The sequence below is a fragment of the Emys orbicularis genome, chromosome 2, assembly GCF_028017835.1.
Source record: "Emys orbicularis isolate rEmyOrb1 chromosome 2, rEmyOrb1.hap1, whole genome shotgun sequence".
Lineage (NCBI taxonomy): Eukaryota > Metazoa > Chordata > Testudines > Emydidae > Emys > Emys orbicularis.
The window spans coordinates 87,980,034-88,002,322 of NC_088684.1; the positions used below are offsets into that span (position 1 = coordinate 87,980,034).

Genomic DNA, 22,289 nt, shown 5'->3' on the forward strand with positions numbered 1-22,289 from the left:
TAAAAATCAAATAGTCAAAGCATCTGCAAGAAATAGCAATGACAGAATTTTAAATTACTAGCAAAAAAAATTAAGTAATTCTTTAGAAAATCTGTTTAGGAGCCATTTAAAAGTTTAATTTAATAAAGATGCACTTACATGGCAGATTTCTGACTCAGATTCTCATTGTTACAAATATTGGGCTCATAGCTGCAAACACTTGGGCACTCTGCTAACTTTAGTAGTTCTGTTGACTCACATATCTGAGAGTTTGCATGATCCCTAGCCCATCTCTATTTCTAGTAAAAGCTAAATCAATCAGACTGAGGTGCAAGACATCAGGATAGCTCATCTTCAATGCCCAATTCAATATTAACTCTAGAAATTAGTTGCAATGATAAAAACCCTTATCTTCACCAAATTCTCAGAAAAATAAAGATTACAAGGGAATAATATGAGTCTTTAAAACTGAAAGAAAGGATTTTACTCATAAGAGTTGCACCTTTTTCCCTTAGAAACCTCGGTAGTCTATGATACACCAGAAAATACTACTTCCATTGTTCTATACCAGGCTCATTAACTTTCCATGATCAGTAGATTGTGAAAAAGAAGCATTCATGTGTATGCTGGGTTTTATTGAAAGCACCAAAAGCCTGGATATTTTTTGTCTTTTAAATCTAAAATTTCCCTCTGCCTTAAAATGATATGCCCAGGCTTAAATCAAATGTATGGGGAAATGTTACTGGTTTCAAAAACTCTCTTTGTGTTCTAATTATAACAAAATATAGTTCATAATGTGGTTTAATTGCTTTTGTGACTTTGAAGTGGATCAAAGTTTCAAAATGACCAATGTATTAATTTGAAATGTGGCTATTTTGTATGGGCAGCAGCTTCTAACAAAAAACAAAAAAAGTAAGGGTTTAAGTATGTGGATTTGGTTAGATATGTTTGACAATCTTATTGACAGAATTGATGCTTGCGTTATGATTCATTCAAGGAATCTCATCATAATCCTTTATATCACCGATAAATCCATTCCAGCCTCTCACACCAACTCCCTTCCAAAAGCCTGGAGATGCATCCTCCCTCCCGCTCCAAAAACAATGCCAGCTCTATCCCCTCATTTGTCTGTTGCTCACACAAACAACTCTTTTCTTTCTGGCACATGGCATTGGATTATTTTTAAAGGAGATACTCCCTTAAAAGTAAGAGGCAATGGGGAAAAAAAGAACAGGGAAATAAAACCACAAAATCTCAGTGCTCTGACAAACCACAGAGGCAAAGAGATCATAGCTCAAAGTCCGAACTCACACCAAATGCCTCAGTATTGCAGTATATGAGATATTGATAACACCAATCACTTCTGTTACACCAAAGAACAACAGGATGGGTGGGTTAAAGAAGGAGTATACGGCTTTTTGCCTTTAAAATATTTTTTTGTTGAGGAGGCACAAGGGAAACCAATGAACTTGAAGCTAGAAATTGCAGGAAAGATGTACTTACAGATGCTGCCTGTTTGCGGGCTTGACTGATGAGCTCTTTAATTTCAGACAGATTTCTGCTCAGGTTCTCTTCCAACATTTTCAGAGGTTTCAGCCTGTCAAATAAAAGATTGGCTTGTGCTTCCACTTCTTTAACTTGTCTTTCAGCTGAGGCTGCTGCCAAAATAAGAATGAGACGTTCAGACAGGTTGAGAGGGAAATTCATTATTCATTCCTGAACTGCATTGGCCAAAATGGTATATTTGGGGTCATTTATTTCAGTAGCTTTAAACATCAGAGAGAAAAAATATACACGTATAAAAAGCTTATGTGATTTCTATGTATTCTGTTTAAAAAGGAAATCTACAGCTAGTGCATTTTTATTTAGTCGGGCAGAAACTTTCAGTCCATCACACTATCCTTATTTTAATACTAATTAAGTTTAAATATTAGAATCATTTCTACATGCAATGACATTTCTACTGTGCAATGAAGCAGCTAACTTACCAGCTTTTGAGGAGTCCATTATAAGTTCATTGGTTTTCCTCAACGTGTCATTAACCTTGGACAATTCAGAAGAAGTGTTCAGCAGCTTCTGATTGAAATCCACAATGTGGCTTAAACCAGCAACAGCACTTGTGTTAGCCGACACAGCCAGCTCTTTTGCTTCAAAAATTTTGTCACTGGTATCTGAAACATATTTACATTTAAGGATTATTTATATATCCCAATTATCAGAACAGTAATTTTTCTTAGAGGTTTAACAGAGTCACGTAAGTAGCGATGGCAGGGTCAGGTTCATAACAAATATTTCAGGCTTGACAAAAAGGAATCATTCTTGGCATTCTAGACTGTATTGTTATAACAACATGTTCAAAGCTTTATAATGATTATAATTGATGGCAGAAGTTACATTTTTAAAGATTTATAAATTGGCTGAAAAAAGTTATTTTCTGGCTGAGCCCTTATATGTAAAATATAATCCCATAGAACAGGGGTTCCCAAACTTGGTTCACGGCTTGTTTAGGGTAAGCCCCTGGCGGGCTGCGAGATGCTTTGTTTACCTGAGCATCCGCAGGTACTGCCTATCACAGCTCCCAGCGGCTGTGGTTCGCCGTTCCCGAACAATGGGAACTGCGGGAAGCAGTGGCCCGGCCCGTGCCTCTTCCCGCAGCTCCCATTGGCCTGCGGACGCTCAGGTAAACAAAGCGTCTCGCAGCCCACCAGGGGCTTACCCTAAACAAGCCGCGAACCAAATTTGGGAACCCCTGTTCTAAGGGATTATATTTTACATATAAGGGCTCAGCCAGAAAATAACTTTTTTCAGCCAATTTATAAATCCTTGATAATGTAACTTCTGCCATCAATTATAATCATTATAAAGCTTTGAACATGTTGTTATAACAATACAGTCTAGAATGCCAAGAATGATTCCTTTTTGTCAAGCCTGAAATATTTGTTATGAACCTGGCCCTGCCGTCTCTACTTACATGACTCTGTTAAACCCTGAACAAGCCGCAAACCAAGTTTGGGAACCCGTGCCTTAGAATGAACAATATAAAACAAAACACATAAATAAGCATAGGGCCAGATTTATGATATGCAGTGAATCTCAGGGCATTAAGAGAGCTCAAGTCAGATGGTTAGAGCTGGTCAAAATTATCTTATTTAGATTTTTCAATGATTTTTTTCTTCAACATTTCAACCAAAAAAAAAAAAATTGAATAGAATTTTCACAAAAACAATTCTTGTTTCTTGACTAGCTCTATTATATGAGCACAGAACTAATAAATGGTAGACTTGATTCTGTCTGTATGACACTTTAAAAAAGGTTTGTGACACTGCACCCTATATTCTTCACAGTGATATTATTACATGATATGATTATGGCATTATTATGATGCATTTTGTATAAGACGGGTCTTGTGAGGTGTCATTGGAAAAGTTATGATTTTCTGAATGTTTATCCTATTTGTATGCACGTATCATTTTTGTATCTAAAGTTAGGAATATTGACTATGTATCTGTATTTCAAATGTGCTTACTCTGGGTGACATCCACAACTAGTTTAATGGTACAACAACGAAGAAGCCAGACAATGCTGATGGAATTGGAAAAGGTACGGAGAAGGGCAAAAAAAAAAAAAAATGATTAGGAGTATGGAACAGCTTCCATATGAGGAGAGATTAAAAAGAGATGACTAAGGAGGCATCTGACAGAGACCTATAAAATCATGACTGGTGTGGAGAAAGAGAATAGGGAACTGTTATTTATTCCTTCACTTAATACACAAATCAGGGGTCATGGAACAAAATTAATATGCAGCAGGTTTAAAACAAACATAAGGATGTACTTCTCACAATGCCCAGTCAACCTGTGGGGCTCCTTGCCAGGGGATGTTGTGAAGGCCAAAAGTATAACTGGGTTCAAAGAAGAACTGGATAAGTTCAAGGAAGATAGGTCCATTAATGGCTATTAGCCATAGTCAGGGATGCAACTCCATGCTCAGGGTGTCCCTAAACCTTGGACTGCCAGAAGATGGAATTGGATTGCAGGGGATGGATCACTTGATAATTGCCCTGTTCTGTTCATTCCCGATGAGGCAGGTGGCACTAGCAATTCTCTGAAGACAGGATACCGGGCAAGATGGACCATTGGTTTGACCCAGTATGGTCACTCTTATGTTCTTATGTCAGTTAGTAACCCAACCCTACCATTTAAACATCGCTTTTTATTTTCATTAATGTTGCATTTCGATGCAATTTAAGATCCTGTATTGTGAAACAGGATGTTTTAAAGCCTGAGAGTTAATGAAAAAATAGTGCTCTAAATCTTGAAAACAGTGCAGATCTAGCACCAGCTATGGAAGCCATAGAGATAATTCCCATAACTGAAAAAAGATTAATAGACGTATCATTTTTTTTTTTTAATTTCAATTCTACCCGTTAGCCTCTATGAATTTCGGGGTTGTTCTTAGTTTAAAATATTGACCTTTAAAAAAAAAAACAATAATAATTCTTGTATGGCTTTTGAACAACATGGAAAGTAAGAGAGCAAAGGACTTTTAAAGTTAAATGAGTCCAGCATTTATATTGTCAAAACATTTAGATTTAACATTTAAGATATATGGTGCAGTGAAGCTGATTTTTAAACAGACTGTTGTTATGGGAAAGCAAAACAGTTAATCTCCAGTACAGTTTGTTCCATTTAAAGCTGATTAAGAATTTTAGGACCTGATTCTCTTTTTCACACAGTACAGTTTTGCACCAATATAGTTCCATTGCCTTCAGAGTTACTCCTTATTTACACCTGTGTGAGAGGAGAAACAGGCTATAATCTTTACATCACAATGCAGTTTCACTGTTTTCCATGTTAATTAAATAAATGGAAAACATCTAATTCAAATTCCTGTTAAGGCAAGAGGCTAAATCAGCCTCCAGTCTGATTTATTGCTAGGCTGCTCTATCGGACTTCAGGAAGGACAATATTGTGTTTGTATCAGATGGCATTGCAATAAGGACATGTGTGTCAAGATACATTTCACTTACCATTAGACAATGCTCGCAGTGCCAGCAGTGAATCATTAAGCTGGTCAGTAATTTTATGAGCACTCTCCTGAATCTTTTCCACTTTTTTTTTCAATCCATTCAATCTAGACACAAGGCCTGTTGGAATAAATAGCTGTGATTGTTCTATGCACATACAAATGTTAGGACCATATAGTTCAGACTAACCCTACATTTTAAAAATATTTAATAAATTCAATAATTGATCCAAGGGAGCTTTTTTGTTTTCTTAAACAGAACAAGTATTTCAGCAAATGCATAGAAGTGCAATGTGAGTACGGTATATGCTTCACACTGCATCCTCAGTTACTATATCACAAGTCCATGAAGATTTACTCAGAGTTGTCCTTCTTGGTCAGGTCAATCAGTTTCGGTGAGAGAAGAGATGAAGGGAAAAGGTTTACTTTAAATAATCACAAAGGAAAATTACTTTCTTCATTTGCCAGAAAAATAGAACAATAACTAAATTTATCTGGGATACATTGTTTTACTCTTTTACTGTATATACCTGACTATATAAAATGTTTAACTTTAACTTACGTTCATTTTTAAAAAAATTAAAACTTTGTTAACAGTGCAGGAATAATGCTATCAAAGTACCATTAAAATTGTACATTCTATGAAACTGACCTTCATTTTTCCTCTTCAGATTTTTTGTTTCATTTAGAAATTTAGAACTAAGCTGTAAAGTTTCTTTCCCAAGAGAATCAAGAGATTGCTCTGGCTGAAAAACCAAACAACATTTACTATTTACTATATATGAAAAGAATAGGTTCAACAGAAAGAAATTCTAATGATCTATTGCTTTTTAAAATCTATTATTTGTCTAAGAGTGAATAGAAAATCCAATTTCACAAACTGTATGACTACATAACACAAAAATAATTAATCGGTGAATTATGGTGAATCTCAGCATGATGAACATTATTTACTTGTTTCCAGTAGTGCTCACAATGTGCTATGCTTTTTCTAAATATAAATGAGGCACAATCCCAAAGAGCTTACAACTGAGAAGAAAAACAGGAAAAGAGATAAAGACGGTTGTATGGGAAAAGAGTACAATATAAAAGTAAAACAGTCAAGTTCATGTCTTGGTAATCCAGCGTTTTAACAACAACCGGGAATCTGGCCCAAATTATTGAAGATGGCAAAACTAGAAGAAAAGAGAATAAACATGCAGTGGAGAAAATACATGTGGTCACGGAACTTTCTCCTGAGGTATTCAACTGTATGGAAGCAGTGGGGGAAAATCTATGATGGGTGTGAGCTGGGGTTAGGTGTAAGTGGAATAAACTTTGAGATGGCAGAGCTGGGCAAAGGGGTCAGGGTTGGACAAGAGGGTGAACCAGAGGAAATCAACAAATGAATCAGTGGAGGTAAAAAAAAAAGGGCTGAGGGAAGGACTGACTGAAGCAGAGAAGTGATGGGTATTTGAGGTCTGCAAATCTAAGGGCTGGTCCACACTGGGGCGGGGGATCGATATAGGAAACGCAACTTCAGCTACGAGAATAGCGTAGCTGAAGTCGACGTTTCCTATATCGAACTAAAAGTACTTACTTCGGGTCCACGCGGCGCAGGCAGGCTCCCCCGTCGACAGCGCTTCCTCCTCTCGGCGAGCAGGAGTTCCGCAGTCGACGGGGGAGCGCTTCTGGGATCGATCTATCGCGTCCAGATGAGACGCGATAAATCGATCCCAGAAGATCGATCTCTACCCGCCGAATTAGGCGGGTAGTGTGGACCAGCCCTAAGAAAGGCCAGGAGGTATGGGACTAGTGGATCATTTTGAATTAAATAAGCTGGTGTTTGAAGAGAAAAAGAGAGACAGAGAATTCTGATATTAAAAGATTGGACCGGAAGCAGAGTTTAGTGAAGTTAGTGGGAGTGAGTGGGGAGCTGATCCAGAAATGAAGGTCACACAAGGAGAAGAGGGGAGGAGATTGGCAACTCAGACTTCAGAGCCCTGAAGCTGAAGTAATCAAAAGGTAAGAATAGGAAGCTGTGATAAGAGGAAGAGAGTCAGGTGTCAGGCAGGATGGAAGATGAGTTAAGAGTAATAACTGATGATAGATACATGGAGGGAAACAATAACCAGTGGACAGGGCCGGCTCTACCATTTTTGCCGCCCCAAGCAACAAAAAAAAAAAAAAGGCCCGAACTGTACTGCCACAAGAATGGACGGACTGCCGCCCCTTAGCATGTGCCGCCCCAGGCACGTGCTTCCTCCGCTGGTGCCTGGAGCCGGCCCTGCCAGTGGAGCACTGCTCTAAAGTGGAAGAGGAGTGAGAAGAGTGCGGAGGGAGAGGTTGAGGGTGGCATCCATGGACATGACTCAGGGTAGGGTGTGTGTAAGATGGTGAGAGAGTGGCTGCTGCAGAAGTGTCAGACAAGGAAACAGATTTCAATGATTGCAGGGAGGTAGCAGCATATAAACAGGTATTCAAAAAAGAATCAGAAGCAGAGGGTAACTTAAAATCCCAGCATGGATACTTACTGAATCCAAGGGGTTAGTTATTACTCTAGAAGCATCATCTGCCAGATTTTCTGTTCTTTCAATCAGACTTGTAATGCTGGAGTGGGCATGGACAGCATTTGTTGCATTCAGAGATACATTTCTTACATTTGAGAGACCACTGCAGTAGAAAAATATTATACATCCTTTATGCAAGTGTCTTAACCAGGTAGCATGTCTCCAGGTTTTGAGTTATCAGATGTACATGTTTTCAGAATACATACAGCATTTTGAAAGAATGAGCACATTACACAACGTGTTTCACTTGATTTTTTTCTGGCTGAAGTTCTGGCCTACTTCAGTTTTGTTTTGTTTTTTAACTTTTTGTCTTTAGTGTGTTTTGCATTTTTAAAACCTTACGATCAAATGTAACATTTTCCATTTAAAAAAGCAGATCTCACACACTAAACAAAAACAAAACAGAAATAGGGGACTACAAATTCAGTGTACAGCAACACAGCAGGCAGGACAGAACTGAAATATATTCTGGGTCAAATTCTCCCTGGTTACAGTTGTGCAGCCACACTGAAGCGAATAGAGTTGTACAAGTATAGCTACAAGCATAATTCTCTGCTTTCAGGCTTACAATACACTTGTGCTTTGTGACCTGGCTTCATTTTAAAAACTTATGTGCTAGTTTTAAAAGGTTAGACTGTGAGAACCGTAGAAGAAAATGGGGATAGCTGGTGTCTATTTTCATATCGATAATCAGAAAGTCTTTCCAGCTAATAACTCTTGGTGTTGATATTGGATGAGCTCTGAGAATATAAGGAAGTTTTTAAAAGTGCTTCTATATGTAACCTTGAAGGTGTAACCTGCCCATTTCTGAGGATTATGATGTTATGAGATGGAAGCCTAACAACAATTATAGCTTTTTTGATGGAGTTCTTGAATATGTTGACAAAAAAGTATTTATATAATGGACATAACCTTTTCATGATAAAAATAATTTTTCTTTCTTAAACATTTGAGTATTTTTTACCACTGACAGCTATATAAAGAAGCTAGGTCACATAGTATTCACTGAACATTTATTAACTTAAAAACTAATTACTTTACAAATGATCATTCATGTGAATTGCAAGACTAAATCAACCTATTCTGCATCATTAATAAAAATACCATTCACTTCATGAAAAGTAAAAGTAATTACATTTATTGCAGTTTTAAATGGAAAAAAAAATGACCTGCTCCCTTAATGGACTAACCTATTATCTATTTAAATTAAATCTGGCAGTAATTTAGATGAAGCTTCTATTGAGGTCATATATCTTGGTGCGCTCACCTATCTAGCGCTTCTGCAAGTTTTTGAAATTCAGCTGCATGATCCTCTGCTCTGTAGACTAGATCAAGTGCTCCCCTCGTGGACATCTGCATGACCAGGTCATCTACATGATGTCTTAGTTTGGCATTCCATAGGACCAGTCCATCTCGATGGATCTCTAGATTCTAAACATTGAAATTATTTCCTTTATCAATTAATCAAATGCAATTCACTATATTAAATGAATGTTAGACAGTTTAGTAACTTACTGAGGTAGAGTTCTTTACATCTGTGGCAAGGGCAGCAGCACCATCCATCAATACTTTCCCTTCTTTAATTAGCATGATGGAAAGATCCTTGTTTTCTTGTATGTTTAGCTTTTTATCCTGTAGCATAAATCAATTGTTTTATGGTACTCTGTAATGTCAGCTGGTGCAGATGAACTCATCTACTACTTAACCCTTCCCACTTTGAACACATTGCATGGTTTCTATTTAGTCTACTAGAATATTACAAATATTAATATTTGGAAAAGTCTATGGATTCATTTCAGTCTGAAAAGTGAGGTATTTAAAACACGTTATGCATCTGATATTTATTATGCAACAATGCGGAATCTCCAGTCTTACATTTAACTCTGCCAGGTTGCTGTAGATAAGAAAAAGCAGACGGTTGGTTTCGTTGGTGTTAGTGCAAGCCTCATTCACCAGGTCCTGGGCTTCTTGTAATCTGATGTTGTGGTTTGTTAAGAGATGGCTTGCACCTTTTTTTAGTTCTGCAAGTTCCTGCTGGGGTTTGAGATACTCTTTCTGAATCCGTAACAGCAACCTCTCTGCATCACTGATAAACAGAGAGCAAACAGTAAATAAAAATAGGAAGAGAAATTTAGGTATGTTTTCCTAAGGAAGGAAGAACAGAAAACAGGATTACATAAACTTTGCAGCTCTAACGATTGCAACCAACTTACACATAACCTTATACCAATTTTTTTCATCAACAATAAATACTTACAACCATAATATTTATTATACTTGTCTCACCACTGATAGAAGACTAGAAATTGCTGGTTTGCGTTTGCAAACAATACAACCTTGCGGTTTATCAGTTTCGTCCTTGCCCTGTAGTTACAGGACAGTGGGTACTGTAAGCCACTTTTGAGGACCCTTTGGACTGCATTTGGCTGAAAAGCTCCATTTGGGTTACCTCTGATTTGAAAGCCTGCATAGATTTCATGCATCTGGAAAGGTTCTATGTCCTACCTCAGACATTTGTAGTTTAAACATTTTTAATCTAGGATCAACATGCCAAGGGTGTAGGAGGAGGCACTGGAACATACTGATAATCTGAGCAGCAATAAGTCAGCAGGACATAATGGGATATACCCCAGGCTTCTGAAGGAATTTAAAATTAAAGTGGCTGAACTGCTTAAAAAAAAAAAAAAAAAAAAATGCAATCTCTTATGAAAGTCAGCTATCCCACCAGAGGAAAGTAAGTATTGTACCTATCTTCAAAAAATGGTGCTAGGTGTGATTTTGGAACTACAGCCCAAACTCAGGGAATTAGCCAACTGCTAACTGCTTGCAATTATTCCATGATCATCCATTACCAGGATTTTTGTATTTTACCCAGAAGCATTTGATACTGCCCACTATCAAAGGGAGGATACTGAACCTAAAGTGCCATTGGTGTGACCCTGAACGGCAATTCTTGTGTAAGATGGATATGCATTTATATTTTCATACTACTGATCCACAGTCCATACCCTCAAAAGCCATTGTTTCAAATTATAACAAAATACAGGAATTGGTAGAATGACGCTACAATGCAGTATTTTACAAAGCAGTATTCCCCCAATACTTGAGTGTACTGTAATAAGGTTATACTGTAGTTCAGGAATTTTGTCTTATATAGCAAATTTAGAGAGGCTTAAGTTAGATATTGTTTAATGATATATCATCATAGACAAAATTTACCAAGAGCCATGGGGTAACTATCTGCTGCCTGACAAATGCATTGTCAAACTGCTTTTTAAAATTAGCTTTGAATTTGTAGCTGTAGAATATGATAAATTCTGTAAAGCAAACTATCATGCTGCTAGCATAAATCTCTTCTTCAGTGTGTGAAAGGAACTTACCAAAGATCTTTCAGAAATTTCTACTGAAAGCCTACAATTGAAAAAGTTAACTTACAAATGCCTTGTATAAACATCCCAAACTGCTGTAAAAGTCAGAAAGATTTTGTTATGTAATGGGGTGTTCTCAGACACTTTCATAAGGCCAGGAAGCTATTCCCAGTCCTAATTCATTATAACTATAACCAGGTTTTATTTGAAGTCCATTTTCATGGCCATCTGGCTCTTATAGAAATTAATAGACAGGAGCAAGGCAAGCATGAGAGACAGGTGAGCGAAGTACAGTATGCTTGGCAACCACACTATATTTGGGGATCATATATATAAATCCATGGTACGCCCACATCTTGAATACTTTGTGCAGATGTGGTTGCCCCATGTCCTAAAAATATATATTGGAATTGGAAAAGGTTCAGAAAATGGCAACAAAAAATGATTAGGGGGAGGGATAGCTCAGTGGTTTGAGCATTGGCCTGTTAAACCCAGGATTGTGAGTTCAATCCTTCAGGGGGCCACTTAGGGATCTGGGGCAAAATCCGTACTTGGTCCTGCTAGTGAAGGCAGGGGGCTGGACTCAATGACTTTTCAAGGTCCCTTCCAGTTCTAGGAGATACAATAAATAAATGGAGATGTTGTATTTTATTTTATTTATTAGGCATATGGAATGGCTTCAGTATGAGGAGAGATTAATGAGACTAGGACTTTTCAGCTTGGAAAAGAGATGACTAAGGAGGGATATGACTGAAGTCTACAAAATCATGACTGGTGTGGAGAAAGTAAATAAGGAAGTGTTATTTACTCCTTCTCATAACACAAGTACTAGAGGTCACCAAATGAAATGAATAGGCAGCAGGTTTTAAACAAACAAAGGGAAGTATTTTTTCACGCAACGCACAGTCAGTCAGTGGAACTCTTTGCCAGAGGATGTTGTGAAGGCCAAGACTATAACAGGGTTCAAAAAAGAACTAGATAAGTTCATGGAGGATAGGCCCATCAATGATTATTAGCCAGGATGGGCAGGGATGGTGTCCCTAGCCTCTGTTAGCCAGAAGCTGGGAATGGGTGACAGGGGATGGATCACTTGATGTTTACCTGTTCTGTTCATTCCCTCTGGGGCACCTAGCATTGACCACTGTCAGAGGACAGGATACTGGGCTAGATGGACCTTTGGTCTGACCCAGTATGGCCATTCTTATAGTCTTACGTTCACATTAACATATAAAAATATAACTATGTAATGGGAATATGACACAGAAGTAGGTCCAAGTGCACTAGGGAACTTCTAATGGGCAGTAGCAGGGTCCACACAGACAGTTCATGCACAGCATGCTAGTGCACTCTATATTTACACCCTAGCTTGCCGGGCACTAACTCTCCATTTAGATAAGCCCTGGCAAGCATAGACAAACACTCTTCCTAATCCAAAATATTTTAAAATAAAGGGTGGGATATTCAAAAGCACTCAGAACTGGTCTACTTCTGTACCCATTAAAGTCAAGGGTCAAATTCTTATTGACATCAATGGGAACAGAGTTAAAGCAATAAAGGGCATTTTTGAAAACCACACCCAAATTCTGAAAAATTTGGTGGTTAGATTTCCCAACTCTGGCAACAAAGAATCTAAAACTGTCTTCAAAGGAGAAACAAATAAGGAGATAGAAATGTGAAATCAAAGCTATGACTTAGAATAAAAGCTGAACGCTCAAAATAAATGCTGAGGTTTCACCTACAAAATATATGCCACACGCGCATCCATACCAGCAAAAGGCTATTTCCTTCCCCAGCTGGGCTTGCAACAGGAGGTTGACTGGAAGACTAAATGTCCCACCCTACATACACACACACACACACACACACACACAAATTACTACAGCCCTCAGGCTACCGTAACTCCTGTTTCTGCTATAATCCCACTGCGGGGGGCAGTGAGCTGTGGAACTGCACGATGGCATATAAACCACCTCTGTCCCTGTCCTGGGCTGTGCTAAGAATCCTGCTGTGCTTGAATGTGGGAAGAACCCCTGTGGAACTGGGCATGATGGTGCTTAGGGATTATGGAATCCTTATATGTGTTTCAGAGATTTGATCATGCACACTCCAGTACAGCAAAGCAACACCAGTCATGTTGCACCTCAGGCCCTAGAGAGCTATGGAAGAGGGAGCAGAACTTTGGTCAGAGGTAGTAAATCTATCTCAAAAGCAATTAGACACTTTCCCCTATAACACAATTCCATAGTATGTGCATCAAGACCCTGGTCTGGAGCCCACTGAAATCAATGGGAGTCTTTGGATCAGGTCCCAGCTGTGCATTGAGACTCCATTTAAACTATGGCCAACTCCATGCATTTCAGTTTCCACTTCCCCTCATGACAGAACTTCATAAAATTTTGCCAATACTAAGGAGACACTGGACCATTTTTGCTCTCAGACATCCCTACACGAATGATAGATTGTCCATGAACAGAGAAATATCAATAAGACAGTAGGTTTACTTTAGTACAGTGGTGACATTTTGGTCCTGCTGCATGAAATGTCTTCTGCGCATTGCTTCCAGCATGGTGGAGATATCTTCCTGCAGACTCTGAGATGTACTGTTTGACAACGGGAAATCCAGAGCCAGCGTCTCATTTAGAGATGCAGCCACTTCAGCAAGTACTAAGTGGGAAGGAAACAATTCAGTCAAATCATTGAGACAAAATAAGATGAATCCCTTACACAAACAACATAAAACCCTCTCTTTGCAAACAGTTCTCACAGTTTTACAAAGTGAATACATTTTTATTTCAGTAATGTAAGCTGCCATAGCTTACAATCAGACACATTACCTTTGATGGTTGTATGCAGTGTGTCAATAAATACAGTCAAATGTCGACTCTCATTCATGGTTCTTTGAGTTGCATTGTTGAGTTGCCAACCTCTCTCCAATATTCTAGTCAACTAGCATAAAAATAAATACATGAACGTTTATGATAAACATTTTAAAAAAAAAACAATTTTAAGACTGATCATTGCCCTCTGATGGCTTTTCCACTGAAGGAAAAACATTTCTAAGGTTAGCAATGAATTGCGTGAGAAAATGATTAGCAGTTCTTGAGGAGACAGACCAAATTGGTTTGGTGGATTTCTAGTATCTGCCAAGCAGATGCGATGAGACACCTTCATTAAGTATTCTGCCAGTCCCAAACTCAAATATCAGTGAAAAACTGTTATCGAAGTTGTTGTCACAGTCAACATTATTACCCCCAAAGGGAATACTTTGAAAAACTGACATTTTTTCCCTTTGACATCAATGCTATCTTAAGAAAACTATTTTCCAGACTCGGCATCTCTGGTAATTATAGCAATATGGTCACCACTGCAGCTGTTGAATTAAATTAGATATATAGGAGGGTATATGTGGTCAACAAATGACATCAGATATCTCCACTGAAGGATATTTCTATTCACATTTTTACTCTTTAGGAGACAAAATCTTACTCAAGTAAATCGCCTTACTTCACTGGGAATTTTGCTTGAGTAAAGACTTAATACAGACTTTAGGATTTTCCCATTTATTTAAAGTTTGTTCAATTTACACTCCTTTTGTAAGAAAATACTACAGAAAAATTGAAGTGTAAGACTTCTTGGAAAGTGTCCAACAATGACAAAAGGTTAAATAAGCCTTCTGGGTCAAAAACAATGAAAAGAAAATATTTCCATTTCTTACAACATGAACCACTGAAGGATCATGATACAAAAGGAGCACCTTACTGAAAAGTCTTCTAACAGAAAAACTATAACCTTTCCATACCATAGGATTTTTAACCATTTTGTAGAATTTAAGAGAATATTATATCTCTGCTTTAGAATTATATAGAATAGCACAAAAACCTATAGTATCCTTTATTAATTTTTATAGGTTTTTAGAGTAACTTCTATACAACCCTATTACCTTTCTATAGAATCCTATTGCTTCAGCTCTGTTACATTCTATAAAACTTTTCCATAAGGGGTTCCTCAAAGATCACTCTGTTTGGCTACGAATGAAGTGCAGGGTACTTGCCTCTTTGTGCAGTTGATCTGTGCCTCCTGATACATTCACAAGACCTTCTTTTGCCATCTCCAGTGAATAGATTGGATCCTCTCTAGACAATAAAGACCCCTGAAAAGAGTAACAGATTGACATTTAAGGTCTGGGTTTTTTTTAGCCCGGCTTTCATGAGGCCACCACCATTTTTGTGTGCAGAAAATTGTGGATACAAATAACTACGTGCACAATTTAGGTTATCTTTACGTTTAAACACCTGAACCTGATGCAACATAAACTAAGCTCAGAAGTATTGCTGGTGCACAAAGGTAGACCATTTTTTAAATTAAGGGCCAGTTCTCTGGATCTAGCCGAGTCTGAAGATGTTCACCAGTGCTGGAATTCCAGGACAGGCACTTCTCTATGTATAGTTTGCTAACCTACTCTGCATATCTAGAATTACTGTAAATGTATACAAAATGACCTGAAGAGGCTTGTCTCTTTCACCAACAGAAGTTGATCCAATAAAAGTTGATCCACCCACCTTGTTCCTTCATATTTAGTACAAACAAGAGTGCCACAAAATATTGCTTCTCAAAAGGTATTAAGAGATGCAAGATATAAAAGGTATACACACTTGGGCAAATGTGGATTTCTAGACAGGTGTAAGAGTCAACACCTCAATATCTCTTTAAGTTAGCATATGCCCAGTATGGTCAAGTTCCTGGTTTCAGATATATAGTTCCCAAAACTGATGGGCGCAGTAAGCCTTATAGCAAGGAACGCTGGGAAGACGTGTCAGGGAACATAAGTGGCCCTTCCCTCAGAACAGGGAAAGACTAGGGAAAGACCAAGACCAGCTATGATTCTTGCTAAGCAGACAGACAGACACTTACTGGGAAAGGGCCAGAAGCAGTACCTCTGGGTTTCTCCAGGGCAAGGCCCTTGGAAATCCTGGCAGTAGCTTTTGAAGAATCATAGAATCATAGACTTTAAGGTCAGAAGGGACCATTATGATCATCTAGTCTGATCTCCTGCACAATGCAGGCCACAGAATCTCACCCACCCACTCCTGTAACAAACCTGTGTCTGAGCCATTGAAGTCCTCAAATCATGGTTTAAAGACTTCAAGATGCAGAGAATCTTCCAGCAAATGACCCATGCCCCACGCTGCAGAGGAAGGCGAAAAACCCCCAGGGCCTCTGCCAATCTGCCCTGGAGGAAAATTCCTTCCTGACCCTGAATATGGCGATCAGCTAAACCCTGAGCATGTGGGCAAGACTCACCAGCCAGACACCCAGGAAAGAATTATCTGTAGTAACTCAGATCCCACCCCATCTAACATCCTATCACAGGCCATTGGGCATATTTACCGCTAATAGTCAAAGACCAATTAATTGCCAAAATTAGGCTATCCCATTATACCATCCCCTCCATAAATTTATCAAGCTTAGTCTTGAAGCCAGATATGTCTTTTGCCCCCACTACTCCCATTGGAAGGCTGTTCCAGAACTTTACTCCTCTGATGGTTAGAAACCGTCGTCTAATTTAAAGTTTAAACTTCCTGATGGTCAGTTTATATCCATTTGTTCTTGTGTTCACATTGGTACTGAGCTTAAATAATTCCTCTCCCTCCCTGGTATTTATTCCTCTGATATATTTATAGAGGGCAATCATATCTCTCCTCAGCCTTCTTTTGGTTAGGCTAAACAAGCCAAACTCTTTGAGTCTCCTTTCATAAGACAGGTTTTCCATTCCTTGGATCATCCTAGTAGCCCTTCTCTGTACCTGTTCCAGTTTGAATTCATCCTTCTTAAACATGGGAGACCAGAACTGCACACAGTATTCCAGATGAGGTCTCACCAGTGTCTTGTATAACGGTACTAACACCTCCTTATCTCTACTGGAAATACCTCGCCTGATGCATCCCAAGACCGCATTAGCTTTTTTCACGGCCATATCACATTGGCGGCTTATAGTCATCCTGTGATCAACCAATACTCCGAGGTCCTTCTCCTCCTCTGTTAACTTCTAACTGATGCGTCCCCAGCTTATAACAATAATTCTTGTTATTAATCCCTAAATGCATGACCTTGCTCTTTTCACTATTAAATTTCATCCTATTACTATTACTCCAGTTTACAAGGTCATCCAGATCTTCCTGTATGATATCCCGGTCCTTCTCTGTATTGGCAATACCTCCCAGCTTCGTGTCATCCGCAAACTTTATTAGCACATTCCCACTTTTTGTGCCAAGGTCAGTAATAAAAAGATTAAATAAGATTGGTCCCAAAACCGATCCTTGAGGAACTCTACTAGTAACCTCCCTCCAGCCTGACAGTTCACCTTTCAGTACAACCCGTTGTAGTCTCCCCTTTAACCAGTTCCTTATCCACCTTTCAATTTTCATATTGATCCCCATCTTTTCCAATTTAGCTAATAATTCCTCATGTGGAACCGTATCAAATGCCTTACTGAAATCGAGGTAAATTAGATCCACTGCATTTCCTTTGTCTAAAAAATCTGTTACCATCTCAAAGAAGGAGATCAGGTTGGTTTGGCCCAAGAAGAAGCCTAAAAACAGCCAGCCCAGTCAACTGGGACAGGAGTGATATTTGAACTAGAGAGACGGAGATATCCACATCCTGAGAGGAGAAACTAAGGACTGTGGCAGAGCAGAGTAAGTTTAGCATTGGATGGAGAGAAGCAGCAGGTCTGGTCTGATGCCTACTTCATTCTTGAGAGTCCCAAGACTGACACTTGTGGAAGAGGGAGGATGGAAGAGACCCCTCTCTTTGACTTTGGGGGACCATCAGGGGGCTTTGATGCAATGCAATGGAGAGTAGACAAGATTGACAGACCTTGTGACCCAGTGAAAGAGACTGGATATTTTTAAAATTTGGTTTTCAGTTGGATTTACTTTTGCTTATCTCAGAAGGGGTGCAATTTTTAGGTGAGACAGAAAGAGAAAGAAACAAGTATGTCTGACATCACTCAAAGGGAAGGTAAGCAGTTGTTACCATTTTATTCTCTAAAGTTACGAGATAATTTCTTTAGATGCAATGGTTAGGAATTATTTTGGCACAACATGAACAGGACTATAGCCATAACCCTGACAACTATCCCGGAGTCCAAAATTCCATAGAGGTTTCTTACAATTTTTTTGGCATTCCTTGAGCATCTCAGTTATCAGCGCAGTGACAGCTGGTTTAGATCATTTGACTTATATGCCAAAATATGTGCACTGAAGGGGAAATTGAAGCTGATATTTATTTTGTGATAGTTATTTTCACAAAAAATCAGTTTTCATTTTAGCATTAAAGTGCTAAACATATGATATGTTTTTAAAAGTATATGCCAAAAGAGATGATTTTTCTACAAGAATACGAAACAATTACAAAGTAAAAGCTAATTCTATTATTACACAAGTATTGAAATAGTGCAATATTTCTATATATTTAGTACATAAAACAATGGCAACATGATTAAAATGAAAGGGTAAGATGATCTCTGACCAAGAATAAATCTGTAATTCAATCAAGGTGATCCTCCAATCATAAACATAAAAATATTAAATTACATCCTTAAGGGTTCAATCTGGATATCATTTATAAAGAAAATATTATTTGTCTAACTCAATTTCATTTTAATTTGCAGCATGCATCAGCATCAGAAGCCTCACTTTATCAATCATCTGTCAGGATATGACAGAATACAAAGAAAAATGTGGTTTTACTTATACTTTAGAGTTTGTCTAGCTACAGTTATTGCTGAGTAGGCACTTTTCAGTACACACTCTTATTTTGGCAGCCGTGAAGCATGGAAGATTCTGTTCCACCAATCTGCATGCCTTTTACACTGGCTTTGTGCAGGGACAGAGGCAGGGCTACATTAACCTAGTTTTCAATGACAAGTACCCCTATAATATTTTAACCGAATTCACAAAGCTGTGATGCACCAAGCACGTGAATACATGGAGTATCACAGTTGGAAATACAATATATATGAGTTAAGATGGAGCAGTTGAGCTTCTCCTTAATGAGGATTAGGCTGTCCGTGCCTCAAAGTCTTTACTGTTAACACACATTTCAGAGATCCATGGAGAACATTCAGCCTCAAACATTTAGGCACAGGTTAAGTTTGCAGCAGAAAAAGTGTCACACCAAAGGCAAGGGAAAACACCAGAACTGTGCAGGGCAATGGTAGAAATTTACCAAAGAGCCAGTCCTGTAGTGCTTTTTTTCAGCTGCGAAGTTTCTTCCCACCCAGCCCAACCCCTCTGCTCTAGAAAAGCGTATCTGTTTCTGTTCAGTCGTGTGTAGCAAGAATTGTTGTTCCTAAATGTTCCCCAAAATTCTTTGCACCAGCTACCATCAGTGTTCCCTCTAATTTTTTACATCCATGTGCGGAATGAATTTTGTTATGTGCACCAATATGGAGATAATGTGTGGCGGGGGTGGGGTCGAGGGGTTCGGAGTGTGGGAGGGGGCTCAGGGCTGGGGCAGAAGGTTGGGGTGCAGGGAGGTGTGGGCTCTGGCTGGGGGTTCGGGCTCTGAGGTGGGGCTGGGGATGAGGCATTCAGGGTGCAGGAGGGGGCTCAGGGCTGGGGCAGAGGAGTGGGGTGCAGGGGGTGAGGGCTCCAGCTGGGGGTGAAGGCTCTGGAGTGGGGTCAGGGATGAGGGGTTTGGGGTGCAGGCTTCCCCGGGGCTGTGGCCCCTGGGGCTCCGCCCAGCCTTGTCTCACCCCAACAACTCGGGGCTGGGGGAGGGGTGCCTTTCCCTGGCAGCTCCGGCAGGGTGGGGCTGGGCTAGGGCGCCTCTCCCTGGCCATGGCAGCTCTGGCAGGGCTGGGCTGGGCCAGGGGAGGGGCACCTCTCTCTGCCTGCGCAGCCCTGGATAGCCTACTGCACAGCCGCACAGCTTAGAAGGAACTTAGGTTACCATGACAGCTTGTTCGCAGCATCTTTGCAGCCAAACTTTGGGAACTACAGACCTCTACCACAAACAGGGCGATTGTTTTTAAGGAAGAATTTGATTGTAAGTTCTTTGGGGCAGAGATTGTCTTTTGTTCTGTGTTTGCACAGCGCCTAACACAATGGATTACTGGCCCACAACTAGAGCTCCGAGGCATTATGGTAATATCATTTCTAATAATAGAAATGACCCAGAAAAGAAAACAAGACGGTTGCTGAGTAGGAAGAATGTAATGGAGATGGGACACGAAAGCCCATGTTTACATAGTGAACTCATGAAACAGCCAGTCTTAAACTTACCTGCATGCCCAGTCATCTGCTTCCAATCCAATCTCCCAACAGCTTAATAAAGCAATTGTTCGATAGTATAGTCAGTTCAATGGTGGGGAGGAGTAAGGGAAGCTCAAACAACATGCAGTTCTGGGACTGAAATCTTTTGACATTCTGAAAAATCCTATCTTGTATTTCTTTTCTGGTATAGGTCACAGAGGAAAGCACCTACTACTGTCAGGCAAGCATAAGCAAAGCAAGCAGCCAATGTGTCCCATATTACCCTCTACAGCAGCAGAACTCATTAGGGAAGAAACAACACACTGCCAGATCCTTCACTACCTTCAGCAATGGGACCAACTGAGAAACCAATTCATGACTTGATTTTCTACTTTCTTGTAGTGTACAGGTCCCTCAAGGTTATCTCTGTTCTACTGAAAATAAATGACCTGCCTTCAGCTGGAGTAAATCGATATGGTTCCACAGACTTCAGCTGAGGATCTGGCTAAAAATATTAAGGTGAAACATGTGCATGGTAATGTGGTACAATAATATTTATTAAATATCAGACACAAGAAAACTGGTACAATGTTATATAGACATCTGGGGAGGCTCAGGGAAAATAGTCTGACATTCTGAAAGCAAATTTAAGGTCAGATACTGATCTGATGTACACCAGTTTTATACCAGACACCATTCTAAAGCCATTAACTTTAAGAATGTTACTCCTGACTTACCCCAAAGTAAGTGAGATCAGAATCAGCCCTAAGTTTTGTTTACAAGGTGCCAGTAAATATTTCCATTATTTATTTTTTACCTTCATGTATTTTGTTGTATTCTCCACATCTGCCAATATCCCATATGGTGCAAAGGTAACACCAGTGAAGTTTACCGAAAATATGCCTTTGTCCAGGTGATCCAAGTCATTTAACAAAACACCTGTGCAGTCATCATCGCAAGCTGAAGAAACCATTTTAAAAAAAGGGGAGTAATGTTACTATAAAAAGGCATTATTTGAAAAGGAAACATTACTTTAAATTTACATATAACATACATACACTTTGTGTGTTAAGAAGGCCTACAAATAATATTGATAGTATACAATATTGTACATTCTGTAGTATGTTTTAAAAACATAGCATCTGATTCTGACCACACACACACACACACCAGTTTAACACCAGTGTAAGTCTGAGGGTCAGATCCCCGCACTTACATTGGTGTAAATCCAGACTAATACTATTGAAGCTGATGCATTCATACTGCTTTGGAATTTGGACAGGCCCAACAAAACATATTCTATGCTGCTGTAATTCCATTGGCTCCTTGTACCCCTCCCACTCCACTGGCCAGTCATGTAAAAGTCAGGCAGAATCTGACCTTACATTAGTAATTCAATGTAATGTACAAGGCTGATAATATTTTTTTACTACCAAGCACTTCACAATCACACAAATGCCACCTGACCACCGCAAACGCAGTGAGAGACAAGAAAAAACACCTACAAACACATTCGTTTTCCACAAGGATGTGTCTGGGTTCACATGCATCGCACAGTTGTCCTGTCACACCCTGCTTACAGATGCACTGTCCAGATATGTGATCACAATTATTGTGAATCGAGCCACTTGGATTGCATTGACATTGTTGACAGCTGCCACCAGGCATTGCAGGATTACCATAATAGCCTAGAGAACACCTATAGGGGGACAAGAGATACTGGAAATTATTTTTAAATCTATTAGCAAAAAGCCCTCTCTTTTTCATTATCACTAACTGATCTAAGGTGTTGTATAGGTGATTGAGGAGCATAATATTTGTAATTATTAGTCTATGTACAGTAATCTACAAATCACTCTAAGCCATTCCATTTATTATAAAAAAGCATCACATGCAAATTGAGTACTCCATTAACGGTACAGACATGTGCAGGGTTTTTCAAAAACCTCCTGGAGCATAAATGTATCTCACCTTTCACAGTATTGCCCTTCATATCCAGTGAGACAAGCATCGCAGTGGAAATCATGACCATCTTTCAGAACACAAGTGGGACTAAAGCTAGAGGAAGAAAGAGTTGCTAAATAACAGATACAATCCAAATGCAAGACTAT

General features: G+C 39.2%; 1 protein-coding gene across 1 annotated transcript in view; it reads right to left on the minus strand.

Moving 5' to 3' along the window:
- Positions 1-22,289, minus strand: part of LAMA1 (laminin subunit alpha 1) — a 148,876-nt gene that overhangs the window by 32,261 nt on the left and 94,326 nt on the right. The window contains exons 31-44 of the mRNA XM_065398699.1: positions 22,150-22,236; positions 21,684-21,877; positions 20,996-21,138; positions 14,973-15,071; positions 13,756-13,867; positions 13,423-13,585; positions 9,429-9,639; positions 9,069-9,185; positions 8,821-8,984; positions 7,518-7,656; positions 5,657-5,750; positions 5,009-5,125; positions 1,968-2,150; positions 1,483-1,637 (exon numbers count right to left, since the gene is read on the minus strand). Coding sequence (XP_065254771.1) covers positions 1,483-1,637; positions 1,968-2,150; positions 5,009-5,125; positions 5,657-5,750; positions 7,518-7,656; positions 8,821-8,984; positions 9,069-9,185; positions 9,429-9,639; positions 13,423-13,585; positions 13,756-13,867; positions 14,973-15,071; positions 20,996-21,138; positions 21,684-21,877; positions 22,150-22,236 — 1,978 coding nt within the window. The remainder of the gene's footprint in view (positions 1-1,482; positions 1,638-1,967; positions 2,151-5,008; positions 5,126-5,656; positions 5,751-7,517; positions 7,657-8,820; positions 8,985-9,068; positions 9,186-9,428; positions 9,640-13,422; positions 13,586-13,755; positions 13,868-14,972; positions 15,072-20,995; positions 21,139-21,683; positions 21,878-22,149; positions 22,237-22,289) is intronic.